Raw genomic sequence first — 21,155 nt, 5'->3', positions numbered from 1 at the left:
ATTCTAGAATTAATGTGCAACCAGTTTGTGAGATTATTCAAGTTTTCCCTTTGCATTTTGTTTTAGTGGTACTGGCTAAAGGCACGGGGCACTACCAGAGAGCAACACATTTAGCAGACCTCAGTGAAAATGGGAATGGCTACAGCTTCTGTAGTCCCTCCATTGTGAAGTGAGAACTCCTCATGGCTGAGGTGACCCTGCTCCAACAAACAACAGAGTGGTTGTGTCCCTCTTTCTGCAGCTGGCTTAGGCCCTGTGCGGATGTAAGGACTAGGGATGTCAAGCTATAGGTTTCAGGTTGACGTTGTGTAAGTGGACAAGATAATATTGTATCTGTGATACTACCACCCACTGTCTGAAGTTTATACTGTTGTCTCCTCTCTTAATGTTAAATCATACATAGCCTTTCTTAAAATGCATTCAAATTAGTCTAGTGATGAACTTTGACCTTAGAATAATATTGAGTTTGTTTGTCTCACAGCATTTCTGTGCATAATTAACAAATGCATTTGAGATATGGAAGGCGAATGCTTATCACGAGGGATGTGGTTTGCAGGTATCACAGTGAACTTTTTTATACTACACAATATACTTTGTGCAAAACAGACACAATAGACTTTTTCAAGTATAAAATGTCCTTGTGGGACATTTTCTCTTCATACCAGTTGCGGCAGGAAAACAAATTATGCAAAACTGCATAATTTTAAATTGCAAATTGAAATTATAAACTAAGCTTGTCTAATTAAAATGTTGCCCTGGCACAATGAAGACGCGTTTTTAGCCAATGCACCTACCTACAGCTCCTGGGGGTTTGGGGGGGGGGGGGGGGCAAGAGGTGGAGAGAGGTCCATGGTGAAAGTTCTCCAATGCAGCTCTTCCCCCAGCCGCCCAGAATGGCCCAAATTCTCATGTGTCTCTGCTTCCTGTGGAATTAATGAATGAGCGAACACTTTGGTAGCCCACTATCGAGCTACTCAGATAATGCTCAATGAGGGGGGTGTCTCTTACGGTGCTCCTTGAAATGATGATGAAAAGCTTTGCAGCGCTTTGACTCCTTAAGTGAAGACAGCTCAATATGATACACAAAATGTGAGGGATTGGCTTCACAACAAAAAATATTGTGCAAGGATACAAAGCTCTATATTCTCTCTCTCTTTAATTTGGTAAATAAACATATGGATGCTATAGTTGAACCATACCAGTGACAGATCCTGAGAGTTGCTGTGAAGGGTGAAGCCGGCGATCTTCTCGACAGACTGCACAATGCTCGTGCAGGCTTTGTCCTCCGCCTGCGCCATCCACAGGATGTGCCTGTCGACAAGCATGATGTTACTGGCCATCTCGAAGATGACCTCCCCGAGCTGCAAGTAAGATGGAAAGAAATATTTCAGTTTAAAATAAATTTCACTTCTGATACCTTTGAAAGTGACACGATTTGCGACTTGAATGTAGTGCATTTTAAAGGTAGGGTATTTTAGACATGGCCACCATACGCCTGTGGCAATCAGAGAATGGGAATCTATAAGAGATCCATGCAGTACTACTCATTTTTAACAGGACTCCATCCTTGCGCATCAATCATGGTACATATATCTCAGCTGCCTCAAGCCCTAAGTAGCTTCTCACTCTTAAAAAAGTGGCTTTGAGGACATTCAAAGGCATTAAAGTGCTGCTGATCTAACCTGCCAATCATGGTTTCCAAGAGCCAGCAATGGAAGTGCTGCAACAGAAGATCAATAGAAGAACTGGTGGCACAACTGAACTTAAACTGTGACATCCAATTCTACAAATTCTCATATCTTTTTAGTTGATGTCTAATTCTGTATGTGCATAACACATTGCTATCTACAGTAAGATTTACTTCCAATGTCAATACATTTTGAAAAAAGATTGGTGTACGATTGTGAAGTGATGCACCATTGGAACGACGTACAAAGGTGATCAAGGGATCCTTCCATTTTGTTACCTTATCGGATTAGGATCACAGTTCCTCTCAAGGGAACGTGGACCACTCGTAAACATATAATCATGCTCCCTGCAGCAGCACCGGGGTTCCTAAAGTCTACAGGAACATGATTTTGGTTGCCACGTTCACCCATGCCTCTGCCACATCATGATAGGAACATGAGGACAGAGTTCACGTTCATTAGGTTTAGATTTAGCCTCACAACCTGCAGCAGGCAGAAAAGGGAACCATAGAGTTTTTTCAGGCTACATTATTGGTCCGCGCAAACGAGGAAAAGGAAAGATTCAATGAGTGATGCATTGCGAAAAGGGCTCAGGCTTAGAAAATTCCCACCCCTTATTTTTCTAACTCTTCTCTATTCAAAGAATCAGGCAGTCCAATGACAGATCATATGCTCCGTCTCATACTGCAGACTGGTTGAAAAGGCAACGTCTCAAAGGCTCCTACTAATCCTGGCACCCTGGTCAGTGCCAGACCAGCCTCAGGAGTCGGGATCATGTATCACATTCAAGAGCGATGGCTGCTGTATGTCAAACAGTTACATAGGGAAATCCTTTGTCCTGCAAAACCATGACTTTGATATAATCTTTAATATCTAGGGTCAGAACCTTGCTCTCACGGCTCGTGCAGCCCACCCTGTTTCCACTAACGATCTCTGCAAACCCCAATGTTACCTGCTTAATTTGTTCCACATATCCTATGAATTTTGCAATCATCTGGGCGACGTAGATGACATCCATCATATCTGAGAAGTTGGCAGCCTCTGCTGTGTAAACGCGGAGTTGGTGTGCAAGCGTGAGGGCGTTGGAAGCGTTAATGGGCATCTACAACACACACATAAAGGAGACATCAAGGAAATAAGGTTACATTCTGACATAAGGAGGTACGAGATCCCAAGCATGCCCGGGCCAACCTTGACATAAAAAGGTATGTGAACTCCTTAAGAAGAACGTTATTGCTTATGCCTGAAAAATAAAGGGACAATATCTGTCTCATGGCTGGGCGCAGAGGAAACATCACCCCCAAATGATTGTTTTGTGTGTAAGATTCAATCAGTCAGTGTAGGATCTCCCCACACTGACTGGTTGAACCCTTACACACAGACCTTTAATTCCCCTCATGACCGGTTCAGCCCTTACACATAGGTCCAAGGTGCCCCTCTTGACCATCAAATGCAGCAGATAGATCTTAAAAATGACGGATCTAACCCTAATACACAGCAACATGAGATATCAAACATGACTTGTCCAACTCTGACATACCATAACATCTGATCTCGAAGAAAATTGATCTACTTTTGACAGTATCAGAAAACGAAATTCCTAAAAAGACTGGCCCACCCTTACAAAACACATCGACATACGTTATCCACACAGCATTCTGAACTTCATTTCTTTTCTTCCCTCTTCTAGTCTTTTCTTCCTTGCTCCTTTCACTTTTGACCTCTAAACATTTAATTCCTTCTTGTCCTCATTCCTCCTTTAATTGTTATTTTCCTTGCATCCTTCTCCTTCTCATTGTTTCCTTCTTCCCTCTGCTCTTTTCTTCCTTGTTTGCTTCCCTCACTTGTATTGGTTTTTTTGGGCTTTTTTTCCGCACTTTATTCCTTCCTTCCTTTTTCCATTTCTCGTTCCTTGCTTCCTTACTTCTTACTAGTTTCCTTTCTTGCTTACCTTTATTGTATCCTTGCTTCCCTTCCTGCCAGATACTCATCAGAATTTAATAAGACACTGACACATCAATGAGAAGAAGGATGCAGCCATGAAACACAGCAATTAGAGCTGCATTCTGTGTATGATTTATGTTTGAATTATGCAACTCTGCTCCAGCACAATTTGACTTTCAGAAGCATTGACCTTTGAAAACTCTGTAAATTCCTTGATAGGTCCACCTGACCCAAGGTGCAGGGTTTCAAAACTTCACTCTGGTGTATTAAAGAATCTGATGAGATTATAAAGGATCTGCCACCCACCAGGACAAAAGTATAAAGCACTCTGGTGATGTCATTTGTGTACAAGCACTTTGAGTAGTCGCCTTCTTCCCAACGTCCCGAGCGGTCGCAGTGGCGGGATGCTCGCTTCTCCTGGGCTCGTCCGTTTACGGTCACCGAGGGGAACGGATACTGCAGGCAGGGCTGGTGTGCGGTGATCCCTGCTACGGTGCGTGGCCACCTGGAAGGAAAAGGACACACTGAGGTCATCGGAAATCCATGGACTAGGACCTTCAGTCAGACAGTTGTATGTATTGCATTTCTTTTGGGCGCATTTCCCATTAGTTAACTCTGATCCTTTATAAATAGCAAAACAACGGAGAAGATATTAATTCATGTTGAGGGACATGGATGCGGTTGGGTGGCTGGATGTATTTATGTCGGTCATACTTCTTCGTTTTTTTCTTAAAAGAATGGGGTAGAATGGGTGCATATAATGTTTTTTGTGCTAATTCATTTAGCACCGTATTTTCCCATCTGCTGATAGCAGGTGGTAAGGGGGAGATCTAAACTACAGTGAATGAGTATAATTATTGCACAACACCTTATAAAGACAACTACTAACACATGCACAAAACGTGTTTTCGCCTATTTTAGCACTTGCACTAACCTCTAAAGAATACCTTGATAGTCTTGTGTGGGCATGAAAGACAGCCAGGCATGTGCACGAATCAGAGTGAGCGCCACCTTCAATTGTGACACCAACATCTAATAAGCTAAACTGACATTCAGCGTGATAGCACCCTTTGGTGAGTCCCACTGGCACACGTTGTGAATGACCTCCATTGGATGTGAGTGACTTTGTGTCAGGTAGATTGACCATCAATGAGTGTGGCTGACTGACGGTGACTTTAAAAAGTTTGGGTAGGTTGTCTACAAATGAGTGAATTCAACACCCAAAGAGTGACTCTAGCTGCCTGCGATTGAGGTATGCTTCAGGTCAGTGAGAATGGGAACCAAACAGTCTAACTTCCAATGAGTGACTTTACCTTACAATAAGCAATTCTGAATTTCAAATAGCATATGTGACGTACAGTGGGTGAGTGCAACTACGAGTGAGTATATGTATTTACCAATTCGGTGAGTCTGTGTTTCAGGGAATGAGCTGTGCTTCTGAACAGTGAGAATTCTTCTCAAACAGTGGGCCTGATTCACAAACATTAGTTCTAAATCTGCTGCTGCAGGTCTGCATCCCTACATGGTTGCAGATTTATGACATTAGAGAATTCAGAAACGTTTTCAGAGGTGCACTTGTGAATCCGTGCCAGTCACAGGTTTCCGAACATACTTCTGAAAGACTTTTGGGGATTAGTAACAGACGTTACATGGAACTACTTACGCATGAACAGTTGTGGGATGTTCACAATTGTGCATGGGAAAATGGCATCACATTGGGCTATGCCACTTTGATTCTTTTTGATCTTCACAGGGAAAATCTTTTTCCATGCAAAGGAACCCCTACTTGTACACCGCCACCAATTTTCGGGGTGCTTCCTTTACCTTCAAACCGTGGGAAAGGGTTCACTCCTGCCATTTTCACGAGGACTTTTCACTATTTTCAGGGTGGGAATGTGAGAGAGAATCTTTCATGACTATCCACAAAGGATTGGGTTCATGTGAGTTCCCAATCTTTCTGAGGAATGACTAGTGCCCCCCATTGCAGTGGGATTTACATATGCACAACATTACATTTTGAGGTAAATTTGTGCATGAGTGAATGAATTTACCAGTGCAAAGTTGCCTTTTGTGAACAGCTTGCCAGGGCAAGGCTAGAAACCAAAATCTGCCCTGGCAAAAACGTCCAAACCATCCCTACGCTACAGAAGGTGATGAGTAGAATGGGTCAGCGGGCCTAACTTCCTATAAGTGTGCAACTACCAGTGTGTGAACCTGAATTTCAGTGGGCGAGTCTAACTTCCATGAGGTATGTATTACTTCCAGTGTGTGAGTGCAGATTCCAGTTAGAGAGCTTGACTTGCAGCAAGAGAGTCTAACTTTCAACAACTGAATCCGACTACCACTGAGTGAGTTTAACTTTGGCTTTGAGAGTCTGGCATCAATTGCGTGAGGTATGAAATGGTACGAAATCATCAGTAGATCTTTACCTGCCTATTTATCCTGAACTTGTTCTGTGAGGATGGGATGAGTATGTCCCTAGAAAAATGGCATGGTGAGAAGATGCAGACATTAGCCAAACATTTTCATCGGAATGAACCAACTCTCCTGGGACAATAGCATTATCATGACATACTCTGCTGTAAAAGAATGAATTATGAAAATCAGCAGCAGTCCAGGAATGGGAAATTACTGGGCAAAGTACCTGCCCTTGTCCCTGAAGGCATTCACTGAAGATTCCTTGAAAGGGCAAAAGCAAAGCAGTCTCCCGCGAAAGTACACGGGCATCCTGATGGTGAAATACGAAGAGGACTTCATTCCTGGCAATGAACGCTTTTGGGAGGTCATAGGTAAGCATTTCCACAGCAGCAGGATCTCGCTTGACAGGATTGGTTCGGGGAAGGTGGAGAGAAGAGCAATGGGGGAGTGAGATCCATGAACCCCACAAGTTGTGGGGTAAAGATCAGGTTACTTCCTCAGTGATTAATTTGTATATATTGGGTACCAATGCAAAACTCATAATTTCTATATGTTCAGTAATGGGAGTTACCACACTTCAGTAATTATTGGGCAACTCAAATGAGCGTTACAGTTTGCTTATCCGCTTTTGACTTCAGTGCTACGATTTGTTATGAATGACTTCAGTTATTCCAAGGCTGAAATATTAACTTCTGCCAACTCCTTGAGGTGCTCAGTTAAATGTTGGTGGTTGGTCACCAGGCGTCTGTCTGGTCTTCACTGCTCAGAAGGCCCTCGTTATTGTTCATCAGCACTATGGTCCTCTTGCCGAAAGAATACCTGATGTGTAGTCATGGCAGTTTCTGTACGCTTCCAAGTATTGTTGAAGTTGTTAAGCAATTTCTCTTTAAAGGGCCCCGCCCAGGAATAGTGTTTTAGATATAGTTGGCGGTTATAAGTGTCTTGGATTAGTGATGGTTCTTTAGAAAAAGAGTTACAGGCCATATCGTAGAAGGTGTAGGACCACACCCTCTGATCTTTTCTGCTGCACATGGTTTCCTTTGCTTATTAAAGGTCTTGATTTACCTTGCTTTTCTTTCAATTCAGGCAGTGCTAAAAAAGTATTTTAGCAGCTTCTGCCAAAAAGAAGATTTGCAGGTAGAACCAGCCCCTTTTGAGGCAAGTTTAATTTTACATAAATCGTGTTTAATGGGCTTTGTGTATTTCATGTAATTTTTGTTTTTTCTTGTGCTAATACTTTTTGTATCATTTTACAACATGGAAGACTGGGTTTAGTATAAAATGTCGTGCAGGCAACAGCCAAACAGAGTAAGCAGGTATCCAGCAGATTTTTGAAGGTATGGGCTTAGGTTATTTACAAGTTTCATGCAGATTGCTGCGGATCTCTTCTAGCTTTTGTACTTCTGTGGAAATATGGATTTTTATGGTCGGTTATGTCCCCTATCTTGGACCCCAACGGTTTCATGTATAAATCACAAGTACATGTATGTTCCCTCCAGGTCCAGTTATGAAGACGCAAATACATGTGCGTCCACCGTCAACATGTCCTCTTTCAGATCCGCCATGAATGGGCCGGATATTCTATTCCTAAGTATGAAAGGCCACCGGCTTTATATGGTTCATTTATCCCATTTTACAGTCCAGGCGAGTAGGCCCTGATTCTGCCACCAAGCCTTTTCCTGCCTTCTGCCTCTGAAAGCTCCAGTCTGAGCCTGCATCTGTGACCATGAACTTTGTCTTACTCCCTGCGCGGCTAACGGTGCCTGATCCAGCCCGTAGCCTGCCAGAAAACTGTATTTCACCTTCAAGATTATCTCCTCCGCCCCTCATCCGATGCATTCCTGTCTAGCAGTTTAGGTAAACATTCCTCCAGCTACCGTGCAAAAGGGCCAGGCCTCGCTGTCCTCATGCAAGTAATTCATAGCCCCGTTACCATGGAATATTCCTACCCCCTCGCATCTAGTGTAGACACTTAGACGCTTGTACACGCACTAACAGTCAGTATAGTCAGTATAGAATAAGATTCTATCCTAAGAGACCTCTCTTTTTGGATAACACAGTTCTTTAAACATAGGATATTAGATATGATTTGGGATTAGGTTGACATAACCCCAGACTTTTGTCTCCACATGTAGAGCTAAATGTCAAGCCCCTTTCTCCTTCTAGTTGCACGTCAAATCACACGTCATGCTGCTGCGCGCGCATCTCTGCCAAATATTTCTGCGGACATTGCGAAATTCTTTCATGGAACCACCCATTTGTGACATCATACCTAATGACGTTCTTTAGTTACGCCTAGTTACACCCATTTTAGTTACGCATGTATGTTTTTATCTCTGTTATCAACTGTTACGCCTCCTGCATCTGTTTCACTGTAATGCCTCTTCTATAAAAATGATTACCTGTCAATAATGTAGGTTCCTTCCTTCCTGAACTTTCGTGGTGATGGAATAGAAGGCCCATAATTCGAATTATGTTCCTTTGTATAGGAATAAAGCCCGTTCCGATTCTCTAATACCACGGATTCTGCCTCTTATTTTACTGAGCTATTCTTATTAATTTTCCGCATCAAATTAAGTACCGGTAATTAAATTATTTACCACATATATGGCGCCCGAACAGGGACACTTTCTCATCTCACGCGCCGGAGGTGCGTTGCAGGCCCGGTCTCCTGCCACAGCTGGACGGACAACAACGCGTACCCACAGGATTTCCTGTATCTCCCTCCTGCCGAGCGGGGGTAACTGAGGCTGCGATCAACACCCAGACGAGGCGGTGAGAAGTGCGAAGTATCCCGACCAGAGCCTAGCTGAGAGAGCAAGATCCGAGGTATACAGAGGCCCACCAGGTTCCGAAGTTCCGAAGTTTCGAGTCGAGTCCAGTCCGGTCCAAGTCCAGTTCAGTTCAGTTCCGAGGCCTTCCGTTCCGAGCTACCCGGTGAGTACCATTGCCGGGGAGGCGTTCTGACGTGCACATAGGTTGTGCCGGTCAAGACGGGTTTGGGTACACAAATCCGGTCTGCACTGTTTCAGCAGTGTATCTGTACTGTTTAGCAGTATATCTAGTATGTCTAGTATATAATTCAGAATTACCTAGTTAGTGCCGAGTATTATGCTTAGTGACTAATTCCCTAAATGGCCATCATTGTTGTTCATTATTATGTTAAATGTTAGATGTTTTAAATACGTTCTGCATATTGTGGTGTGAATGACTGTTCATTATTGTGTTTTGTTGTATTAAACGTGTTCAAAATTAGGTATCAGATCAGTTCTCAATATGCCGCTCTTTTCAAAATTAAGACAGATCAAAACTAGAAAAGGGGTACTCGAAGAAGCTGTTCCCATTCCTCCTAGGAACACTCCAGGGTACTTCATGTATCATAAACATGGCCTAGACGCCATATTATTTCTTGATTTATGGGTAGACTACACCAAGGAATTACCAGAAAGTCAGAGATGGCCCGCAGCTGGGACCTGGGATGCAGATTGCATCATGAAAGTAGAGGAAGAATTGTGGAAAAAGAAAGCTAGACAATCACAGAAAGATGCCATTGAATTATGGCGTAAAGAATCATATAGACGTACAGAAAAAGCACTCAGACAGGAAGAGAAAAGTAAGGAGAATTCAAATAAAGTCCGAGAAAATCTATTAATTGAAGAGGGTACCCGAGCAAAATCAGAACAAGTAGACAGACAAAGAAATGCCCTTATGAATGGTATGTATCCTCTTCTGGCCGAAGGGTTACCTAAGGCTACTCTGGAGATACCCAAAGACTTGCCACCTCCATTGTTTCCGATAAAAGCACATCCCAAAGGGCATCCCAGAACCGCAGAAGATGTTTTCCTTTCCTCTTATTTAGACGACGCAGCACCCGAGTATGCTAATACTGCACCACATAGACCGCCTGCCGAGGGGGTTCAACGCCAAGACCCTCCGTCTGTACCTCCGCAACAACAAACTCCGACACAAGTTCCGGTAAGCTATATCACGTTCAACGAATCCTTTCCCATCCAGCACCCCAGGCGGTGCTACAGGAGGTACAACAAACATTTTTTCCACGCCACCCAGAGTAAATAAACTTTCCTTTCAAGAATTAGCCCACCAACGTACGCCCAAACTAGTAACTCCCGACATGCTTAAGGAACTTCTAGTAGATTGTAGATATGACCCTGTGCCCGGCAAAGAGGACGAAATGCTGCTGGCATCATTACGTATCCGACGAGCTGCAATATATTTAGGGAGGCTACCAGGAATGACTACACATTTAGAAAATATATATCACTTTGTCCAGTCAGGGCGAGATTCTGAAAGTATTAATAGAGCCATGGAGTACCAGAAAGTGGAGATACAGGGGGAACTGTTACGTTTCCTCATAAATTGTGTGATCAGAAATCAAGACCGACCAGGGGTAAATCCGGAAGAAATGCGAATTCTTACCACATGGAGTCGGAATATATCAGAGGGGAGACATGATAAACTATTAAGTATAGTAGCTATGTGCCGAAAGATCCGCAAAGAAGTAGAACGAATACACGAAGAGAGATTAGCGGTAGACCAGCCTGAACAAAACGAGGAGGAGGAAGAATTGGAACTGCCCACAGGACAGTTAGAAACCATGGCCTATGTAGGTAGAGGAAGATCTTGTAATAATACTAGATGCTTTACTGATCCGATACGTCCGATACGTCCAGTTAATAACAGAGATTTCCAAACCCCTATAATAAATATAAGGTCCCCCGAACATTCGTTCCAAGCCGCTGACAAATTACTTCGAGAACGAAGGGGTTATCATATACTAGACTCTATGGACGAACAAGAATTAGCCAGGTCAGCCGTTCACTGGGTTGACAGTCCCGGAAAATATAGTGATGATACACTAGCGCACACGTTTTTGAACCTCACCCCAGATGAACAGCGTTTAGCTGGTATCTACATGATTCAACAACTCCTTATATTATATAAAAGCCAACACTCCGATCCTGGTCCCTTACCTGATATATTGACTGAATTACTCACGAATAAATGGAGAGGTTCAGGTACTGAGTTAATTAGAGACATACTAGAATCCAGAAAGCAGTACATTCTTTTTGTATGCCCCGAACATGTCTCACTGCCCATCAAGGAAAGAACGACGTATTATATGGATAGACAGAATCCCTTACGCGAAGTCCCCCCGATAAAAGGTGATGACAATCAGTTTAAACGTGTGTTTGTATACACACCCATATCTAAAATGGAACTATTAGAAATGAAGAAAGTGGTACCCAGTCATGACAAAGACCCAGCGGGTTTCCACCGTGAAATTAAAGACATGTTGCTCATGGGAGAGTATACCTATCCCGACATTATGAAAATATTAAAGGTATTAATGCCTGCGGGCATTTACGAAAAACTCAAAGAAAAGGATTGGGAGGTGGGAGACCAAAAGATAGATTGGACAGCATTAGAAAACGAAGAAACAGCTCGAGGTCCAGGTTTAGGGCTTGGGGAAAAGACCAAAATACTACCAGGTTTATTAGTACAGGTACTGCCACGTTTATTAACTACGAAAAAGGAAGACTGGGGTGCAATCTCAGCCTGTAAACAAAAGCAAGATGAAGACACTAGTGATTTCTATGCCCGATTCGAAAAATGTTTTGGTATAAATAGTGGAATAAAAGCAAGTAGCGAATCGTATCCACATCTGTTTGTGACAAAATTAGTTGAAAATTCCTTGCCCCAAGTTAAGAATAGAGTATTGAAATTCGAGAGTACCTGGCAAGGTAACACCCCGTCACAAATGTTACAAATGCTACAGTACCACCACAATAGAATTAGAGAGGAACAAGAACATGAACAAAGACGCATGAAAGACACGAAAATGAAAATGCTAGTTTCCCAGACAGTTCCAGCTGACGGTCATAAAAAGGGTATGACACAGTCCAGTGATTCAGCAGGGTCTGTAAAAGGGACATGCAACTATTGTAAGCAGTCAGGTCATTATATACACGATTGTCCAGTCTTAAAACATAATATCGCCATAGGTATTACAAAAGAAAGACCACGGCCACTTAGACAGGATCAGAACCAACAAGGAGCCCCGCAGCATGCACAGTCCATGCCAGCTCCACAACAGTCTATGCCAGCTCCACCACCGCAGCCTATTGCTGCCACACCAACAACGACACGACAGATGTACCAGACCGCACAGTATGACTACCCTGATTATCAACGATACTCATGAAACAGCCTAGAGAGGGAAGTTGGTTTACCCCTTATCGAGGTCCCTGTAGATCAAGAAGGACCTTATGTACACAGTGAACTATTAGGCCAAGATAGAAAATTTTTACTTGATACAGAGGCAAGCCGAACAACCATAAAACGTAGTGAAGTTCCAGGGGCACCCCTCTCAGGCTCACAGAATATTTCCCTTGGTTTTTCAGGAAAACCCATCATTAACGAAGTATCACAGCCTCTTCCACTTACGATTGGTCCCTTGACACGAACTACAGATTTATTGCTTACTAAATCATGTCCAGAAAACCTGTTAGGTATAAAAACACTGAAAGCTCTAGGAGCTATAATATGTTGTTCTCCGGAAAGAGTAAGATTGTTTTTACGTGATTTCAAAGGGCACTATGTGTCCCGAGACATGGATCACCGACTGCAGACTTTACCCACACATTTATGGGCACAAGGCCCTACAGATGTTGGTTGCATGAACATTACACCATATCGAGTCACACTAAAGACAGGAGTGGTACTACCACGAATGCGACAATACAAGTTACCCCCAGATGCTGTAGTGGCTTTACTGCAAATCATTGACGAGCTTATTACCCAAGGAGTGGTTGTGGAAACGGACTCCAATGTATGTAATTCCCCGATAATTCCGATTCTTAAACGAACTGATCCAAAAGCCCCGCCAGTATATCGATTGGTTATTGATCTGCGCGAATTAAATAAATGTATTGTACCACAATACCCCGTAGTCCCAGACATTTCTTCATTACTGACAGCCATTGATTCCGAAGCAACATTCTTTACTGTAATTGATCTCAAGAATGCCTTTTTCAGCGTCCCAATAGATCCGGAAAGCCAATACTTGTTCGGATTTAGTTTAAATGGACGAAGTTTTAAATTCACACGCGCACCTCAAGGATTTACAGAAAGCCCCAGCATCTATAGCCAAGCACTGAAACGAGAACTTGACAGTATCCACATGCCAGTTAACACTGCCTTGCTTCAATATGTCGATGATCTACTGATCACCGCCCGAAGTGAACTTGAATGTGAAAAAGCGTCACTGACGGTTTTAAAATTTTTGGCTGACAAGGGACACAAGGTGTCCCCTTCTAAGCTGCAATTCTGTGTCCAGCGAGTTGTTTACCTTGGGCACTCGCTGTCCAAGGAGGGAAGGCAGCTTACATCCGACCGCATCCAGTTAATCGCTAACATGCCACCACCCAAGACACAAAAGGAGGTACGGGCTTTTATAGACCTCACTTCATACTGTAGGCAGTGGATCCCTCAATATGCATTTCTAGCAAAACCACTCATCCAGTTGACAACACAGGAGGCAGCCACATCGACTGTCCTCCCTTGGACTCAAGAACATACACACGCCTTTGAAAGCTTAAAGAAAGCTTTATGCCAAGCACCTGTCCTAGCAACACCATGTTACAGTAAACAGTTTACACTCTTCGTTACAGAACGCGAAGGTACTGCCTTGTCAGTACTCACTCAGGAACAAGCAGGATCACACAAACCATGTGCTTATTTCTCTAGTACATTAGATCCAGTAGCTCAGGCTCTTCCTGCGTGCCTGAAATCGGTGGCAGCAACAGCTTTAGCAATCAGACAAAGCGATGCCATAGTGTTAGGACATCAATTGACAGTACAAGTACCACACGCAGTAGAGGTTCTCTTGAACCGCACACAGACACAACACTTGACTATAGCGAGACTCACTGGTTACGAATTAACATTGTTTCAGCCACACATAGAAATCAGACGTTGTAGTACATTGAATCCTGCCACACTTTTGCCAGTAAACGGAACAGACCCACTAGCACATGATTGTATTGAAGTTATTACTATCACGACGAAACCCAGACAAGACTTAACAGACGTCCCATTGTCAGATCCAGACCTGACGTTGTATGTAGATGGTTCATGTATGAGAACAAGTACAGGAGAGCTAGTGGCCACGTATGCAGTTACAACAGACACTGAAGTCATTGAAACATATTGCATAAATACCTTGTCAGCTCAAGCAGCAGAGCTCATCGCTCTGACACAAGCCTGTATTCAAGCCACAAATAAGAAAGTCAACATATACACTGATTCACGTTATGCATTCGGAGTTGTACATGACTTCGGCGTGCTGTGGCGAGAGAGAGGTTATTTAACTTCTCACGGTGCCCACATTCAGCACGGACCCCTCATTCATGCCTTATTAGATGCAATACATCTACCTACTGCAATATCAATTATGAAATGTAAAGCTCATACGAAAGTTACTGATATCATTTCCCAAGGCAATGATCTAGCTGACAGAACAGCTAAACAGACTGCTCAAACTCACATGTCTGACATGACAAAGACAATAGTTCTGACACCAACACATTGCATGACAGTTAAGGATCCCGCCCTTGATGTAATTGACATACAGACACACGCTACACCAGAAGAAATAAAGAAATGGACTGAATTAGGAGGGATCCAAACAGATCAGGGATGGATGACGAAGGAAAAATCTATATGGTTTCTTCCCGACTCTATGGTTCAAGTTATCATTAATACAATACATAGTCCAGCGCACCTAGGAGAAAAAGCTATGCTAGACAGCATTCAACACATTTGGTTTAACAAACACTTGCGAGCCGCAGCTAAACAAAAAGTTTGTACCTGTATGATATGTTGTCAGTTTAATCCAGGTAAAAGCATCCCCGTAGAACAGGGTGGATTTCAACCTCCTAATCATGCTTTTGAAGTCCTCCAGATGGATTATATCCAGATGGAACGATGTCGAGGATTCAAATATGTTCTTGTAGTTGTTTGTGCTCTTTCCCGTTGGACAGAAGCCTACCCGGTCTCAGATTACACTGCCCCGACTACTGCCAAACAGTTGGTTCGAGAATTCTTCCCACGGTACGGTTTACCACGTGTTGTCTACTCAGATAACGGCCAGCCGTTCTCATCCGAACTAATGAAACACGTTTCACTTTTGTTAGGCTATCAATGGAGATTTCACTGTGTCCGACACCCCGAGGCAGCAGGTCTCGTGGAACGACATAATCAAACTCTGAAAATTAGATTGTCCAAAATATGTAGAGAGAAAGGTGTCGATTGGGTAATAGCCTTACCAGTTGCACTCTTTTACATGAGAATGGTAGCGCACTCTCGAACAGGGCTATCCCCTTATGAGGTGATCTTTGGCAGACCACCAAATATGTGGGGGACGCCTATACCACGCAAAATAACTGATGTTGACTGTAATATGCTGACAGATTACCTGGCTTCCTTGATGTCTGCACTACAATCTTGTCGTTCACAGGTAGCTGCAGCCTTTCCCGACAACACCGAGGTGAAACCCCATGACGTAGTTCCCGGGGACCTGGTGTTAGTGCGGAATTTTGACCGGAAGACTCAGCTGGATCCTAGGTGGAAATCGCCTCAACTTGTACTACTCACCACGAGGACAGCCGTGAAAATCGAGGGAAGAAAAGGATGGTTGCACTCGAGTCATATCAAGAAATTTTATGGACTACCATCCAATATAGAGACTAAACCCTGTATTTCCTCAAAGACAGACTCAAAGCTCCCTTTGGTTGAGCAATCGAACTCAGAACTATATAGACTAAAATTGAGGTCCAGTCAGTCAGACAATTTGATTGTTTAAGTCCTCTCCAAGGTGAATCGGTTGAATTTGTCTCTGACATGTATCCTCTGGACCGGAATAGAGAAAGAAATAATCAAATGCTGCTCAAGAAGCAAGCGCATTGTAAATCATTTCGTAGTCATTGTACAGTAACATTATTAATTTTGTTTTTTCTAAGTCTTTTGATCATCATTGTCAGCATCCTATTGCACATGTATTACCCTATTCCTAAGCATGCTTATAATATAACTGCAGAACATTCTTTTAGTGAATTTCCTCCGCATGAGTTGTCATATAGATTTGCGCTGCGCAATAACACTTTTATTAGTATGTTACATCATTCCCATCAGACTAGCAATGCTACAAATTGTTGGATATGTGGCCGACTCCCTCCCTATCAGAACTATAAGGGAGTTTTGCCCCTCTTTCCCTATCCGTTCACACACAATGGCTCCTGTGGAGCATGGTTTAGTTTGATCAATTCCCTAGATTCGAATTCCGCAGTTTATCAAGACAACTGGGTATGGGGAAACCTGAACTTAGTTTTGCTTAAAGTCTGCTACCCTAACAAGGAGGGACTTCCCAAAAGAACAGGAACTGATCTAGAAAATGAAGTATACGGATTAGGTAATTTTACACTTAACCTCATGATCCTGAACGTTGAATCTGAAGCTACACCAATCTTGTCCGCCATGCCCGTATTCCCAGTAAAAGGGGAACTATGTATAAGAAAGAATGGCTCCATACACATGGGCCATAGTAAATGCACCACTGTGATAAAATTCAGTGATCAAGGCAAGTCTACATTTAGAGCTTCTCGTCATTCCTACTTTATATGTGGCCAGACCGCATATATACGCCTACCTCTAGATTGGGATGGTACCTGTTATATAGCATTCCTCCTACCACCTGTTTTCCTAGCTCCTCCTGATTATCATAGAAATACTCATTTAGTACACAATAGACAGCAGAGAGATCTCCCAATCGTCGATTACACTGAAACAGCATGGGAAAAATACACAGATTTCAATAAAGGTTTCTTCCCCTAAATAGGTACAGTCACTAATAGTAAGCTGATACGTAGATTAACCAGAACCCTTGAAGCAGTAGTGAACGAAACTATTTCCGCCTTAGGCAATTTAACAGAAGAACAGTCTGCTATGCGGATTGTTGTGCTTCAAAATCGTCTTGTCCTTGACGTCATCCTGGCCGATAGGGGCGGAGCTTGTAGGGTCATCGGATCAAGTTGTTGCATTTTCATACCAGAAAATTCGCCGTCAGTATATAAAGCCATAACCCGCCTTCATAAGATTGTAAGCCAGATACACCAGAGTCCAGGCACCTGGACTTGGTCCGGTTGGCTCTGGGGCGTGTTGTCAGCCTGGGGATGGAGAATGCTCTCCTTCCTAGGTATTGGCTTTCTCATCCTATTCAGTTGCTGCTTATGTCTACAATGTGGGCCAGCGATTTGTGGTCTGTGTGCCACCTCGTGTATCCCACATCCAAGTTTTCGTTCGAGATCCCGGAAGAAGAAAGAAGAACAAATGATGTTATATGAACAGATCGATGGATTGATGAAGATTGATATCTCCTAAGGGCCAGTAGGGGACAAGGAGGGAATGTGGAAATATGGATTTTTATGGTCGGTTATGTCCCCTATCTTGGACCCCAACGGTTTCATGTATAAATCACAAGTACATGTATGTTCCCTCCAGGTCCAGTTATGAAGACGCAAATACATGTGCGTCCACCGTCAACATGTCCTCTTTCAGATCCGCCATGAATGGGCCGGATATTCTATTCCTAAGTATGAAAGGCCACCGGCTTTATATGGTTCATTTATCCCATTTTACAGTCCAGGCGAGTAGGCCCTGATTCTGCCACCAAGCCTTTTCCTGCCTTCTGCATCTGAAAGCTCCAGTCTGAGCCTGCATCTGTGACCATGAACTTTGTCTTACTCCCTGCGCGGCTAACGGTGCCTGATCCAGCCCGTAGCCTGCCAGAAAACTGTATTTCACCTTCAAGATTATCTCCTCCGCCCCTCATCCGATGCATTCCTGTCTAGCAGTTTAGGTAAACATTCCTCCAGCTACCGTGCAAAAGGGCCAGGCCTCGCTGTCCTCATGCAAGTAATTCATAGCCCCGTTACCATGGAATATTCCTACCCCCTCGCATCTAGTGTAGACACTTAGACGCTTGTACACGCACTAACAGTCAGTATAGTCAGTATAGAATAAGATTCTATCCTAAGAGACCTCTCTTTTTGGATAACACAGTTCTTTAAACATAGGATATTAGATATGATTTGGGATTAGGTTGACATAACCCCAGACTTTTGTCTCCACATGTAGAGCTAAATGTCAAGCCCCTTTCTCCTTCTAGTTGCACGTCAAATCACACGTCATGCTGCTGCGCGTGCATCTCTGCCAAATATTTCTGCTGACATTGCGAAATTCTTTCATGGAACCACCCATTTGTGACATCATACCTAATGACGTTCTTTAGTTACGCCTAGTTACACCCATTTTAGTTACGCATGTATGTTTTTATCTCTGTTATCAACTGTTACGCCTCCTGCATCTGTTTCACTGTAATGCCTCTTCTATAAAAATGATTACCTGTCAATAATGTAGGTTCCTTCCTTCCTGAACTTTCGTGGTGATGGAATAGAAGGCCCATAATTCGAATTATGTTCCTTTGTATAGGAATAAAGCCCGTTCCGATTCTCTAATACCACGGATTCTGCCTCTTATTTTACTGAGCTATTCTTATTAATTTTCCGCATCAAATTAAGTACCGGTAATTAAATTATTTACCACACTTCCCCTGTACAATTTTCACACAAATAACCAATTAACGTGCTGTATGTATTTTTTTAAAGTACATGTAATGTGTCTGGAAAAATTACTCAATTTCGCCCACCTTGATTTTAGGTGATTACATTGTTTCACTAATTGCGTGAAGTGGAACGTAGGTGATAAGAATTTATAACCAGAGGATCCGAAGGCTCTTGGGTAGATGACTTGTTGAACCAAGATCTTAGTAAGCTTTTTTGGCCTGCTACAATGCACAGTGAGAGGACATTTGGTGAAATTTTTGGCTTCCAACTATGAATTTGAATAGAATTTATGGAGTGCTGCGATTACCCTATAGGGCGTCTTGGCGCCAACTGAAAAGAAAGACCGAATAAAACAAAAATTAGTTAAACAATTACATTTTGATTTTTGGGATTTTCTTTCTGAAACCCAAATTGTTTGCTTCTACTCATATATACATAGGAAGTTCAACCCAGAGATAGGTGGTTCAGAAGTAAAAGGATCTCCCTTCACGTCGAGCTTTTCGAATTTCAGGAGCAGATACAAGTGAACCAAACTTTGAATGAAGAGTCTGTGATAGCTGATAGGGTAAAGTATGAGCTCTAATGTCCATCGAGTCCTTCCTAGAGCAGGACTTGTTGCAAATGCAGAGTGACTTTAGGGCAATTCTTCTTCAAACGATGAGCCAATATGGAATGCAAAGAAGGGATGAGATAGAATTTTGCCGGGATACACCTAAAAGTAGTCTATCCGCATTGTTTTGAACCAGTTACAGTCTAATCATAACAGTAACAGGCAGACCTATATATAGAGAGTTACAATGGTCCAAACTGGAAATAATCACTGCCTTGCGAATGCTTTTGCGTGTGCAGCAGGTATAAATAGTAGAAATAGGTGTAACTAACTTTATTGGTCTGGGAACTGAAAGATAGCTCCTTTTCCAAGATCATCCCAAAATGTTTTGCCAAATCCACAGGAGTTGGGAGTGTTCTAGTTCAACGGGCCACCATCTTGAACACCAAAGGGAGACTGAGCTACCAACAATCAAATACCTCTGTGTTGCCTTTTGTTTAGCTTCATTGAGTTAGCTGAATCATATTTAATTACTGATCATATTTGTTAGCAATTTAGGCAAAATCATCCCAAAATCTGTACTTTCAAAAATATTGCAGTTCTATTGCAACCTTCTACCCGATTCAATTTAAACATAATCAAAGTATTGTGTAGAACTTGAAAGCAAGGAGTATACTGATTCTAAAGCTGTATGGTCTACTACATGTCAGAAATTAACAGCATTTTCAGTATAGGTGGGGGTGTCCAATGTAGGACAAAAGGGCCAAATCAATAACGGCTTGTACGATATTCTTACATGATATATTTGCATGTCCATACATCTAAATGGCGCTCATTTACATAAACAGTAGTTAGTCTGAAAGTCTAGCATGGATCTGGCCCTACTGGATCGACGTTACACACCCCTGGCTACATTGCCTATGTGTGCCTAGAAAGCCCTAAAGCATAATACTAGTAATGCAGCTCAGGTGGTTCATGTACTTGCTACAGAGATGGATGTCTGTAAACTCTGTTCACAGAATGAATGTGCCTGCTTCAGAGCATCATGTGTAACCAGCATGTAACCAGGTTTTTATTTTAGATAAAACATCTAAGTAGGTGAACACATTTGTTTGAAAGCCATTTTTGTCAGTGGTGGGTCGGAACTTCCTTTTAATGTAGTTTATGTAAGCATATTACCTACAAGAAATAAATGTGAATGTTCCCAGGTTTTAACTCAACCTTTCATCAAAGGTTTATAAATTGGGTGCCATTGAGTTAGGTCATATTAATAAACAGTTAATTAGTTCTAGAGAATGTTCATCTTTTCTGCTATAAAGATGATGCTATTTAGTGTAGTTAAACTCGTAGGTATTCACAAACAACGCACATATTATCCTTCACAAAGTAAAATACTTTAATATCGCCATTTGTTTCTGGAAACATTTTCCTTTTGCCCCTCTTGGGTTGCTGAGTGTGGCGGCCAGGGGTTGGTGTCAAGGTAAGTCCCCTCAGCAATTTGAAAACTTTTCCCAGGCAGGGCACAACTTTGTTAACAATTGTCTTTAAAGTGAAGCATTTGGTGCCGTGTCTGGAGCTGTAGTTTGTGGTCCTATTCCCCCTGCCCCTTGACGCCGCTGCTCTGCTCAGCAAACCCCTGCTCTGCTCTGGCACTGCTGCCAGGCTGTGAACCCAGTTCTTGAAGTCTGCCTGGGTCCCACCTAAGCCTGAACCGGTTGAACACAAGCGATGAGACAAAAAATGAATCGGCTGGAATGGCAGCTCCTCGCTTTGACTAGTAGGTTAAGTGTGACATTTGAGGCAGTGAGTTTTTAGGTCGAGCCTGGGCAGCACATGCGCTGTTCTGCGAGGCAA

At 42.8% G+C, this 21,155-nt stretch overlaps 1 protein-coding gene across 1 annotated transcript in view; it reads right to left on the bottom strand.

Moving 5' to 3' along the window:
• ADGRA2 (adhesion G protein-coupled receptor A2) overlaps nucleotides 1-21,155 on the bottom strand; it is a 511,074-nt gene that overhangs the window by 65,626 nt on the left and 424,293 nt on the right. Inside the window, exons 9-11 of the mRNA XM_085634945.1 lie at nucleotides 3,939-4,137; nucleotides 2,641-2,790; nucleotides 1,200-1,361 (exon numbers count right to left, since the gene is read on the bottom strand). Of these exons, the coding sequence (XP_085491071.1) occupies nucleotides 1,200-1,361; nucleotides 2,641-2,790; nucleotides 3,939-4,137 (511 nt within the window). The remainder of the gene's footprint in view (nucleotides 1-1,199; nucleotides 1,362-2,640; nucleotides 2,791-3,938; nucleotides 4,138-21,155) is intronic.

This window comes from Triturus cristatus, chromosome 11, assembly GCF_964204655.1.
Source record: "Triturus cristatus chromosome 11, aTriCri1.1, whole genome shotgun sequence".
In the NCBI taxonomy this organism is placed as follows: domain Eukaryota; kingdom Metazoa; phylum Chordata; class Amphibia; order Caudata; family Salamandridae; genus Triturus; species Triturus cristatus.
This window is presented reverse-complemented; position numbering and strand designations above follow the sequence as displayed.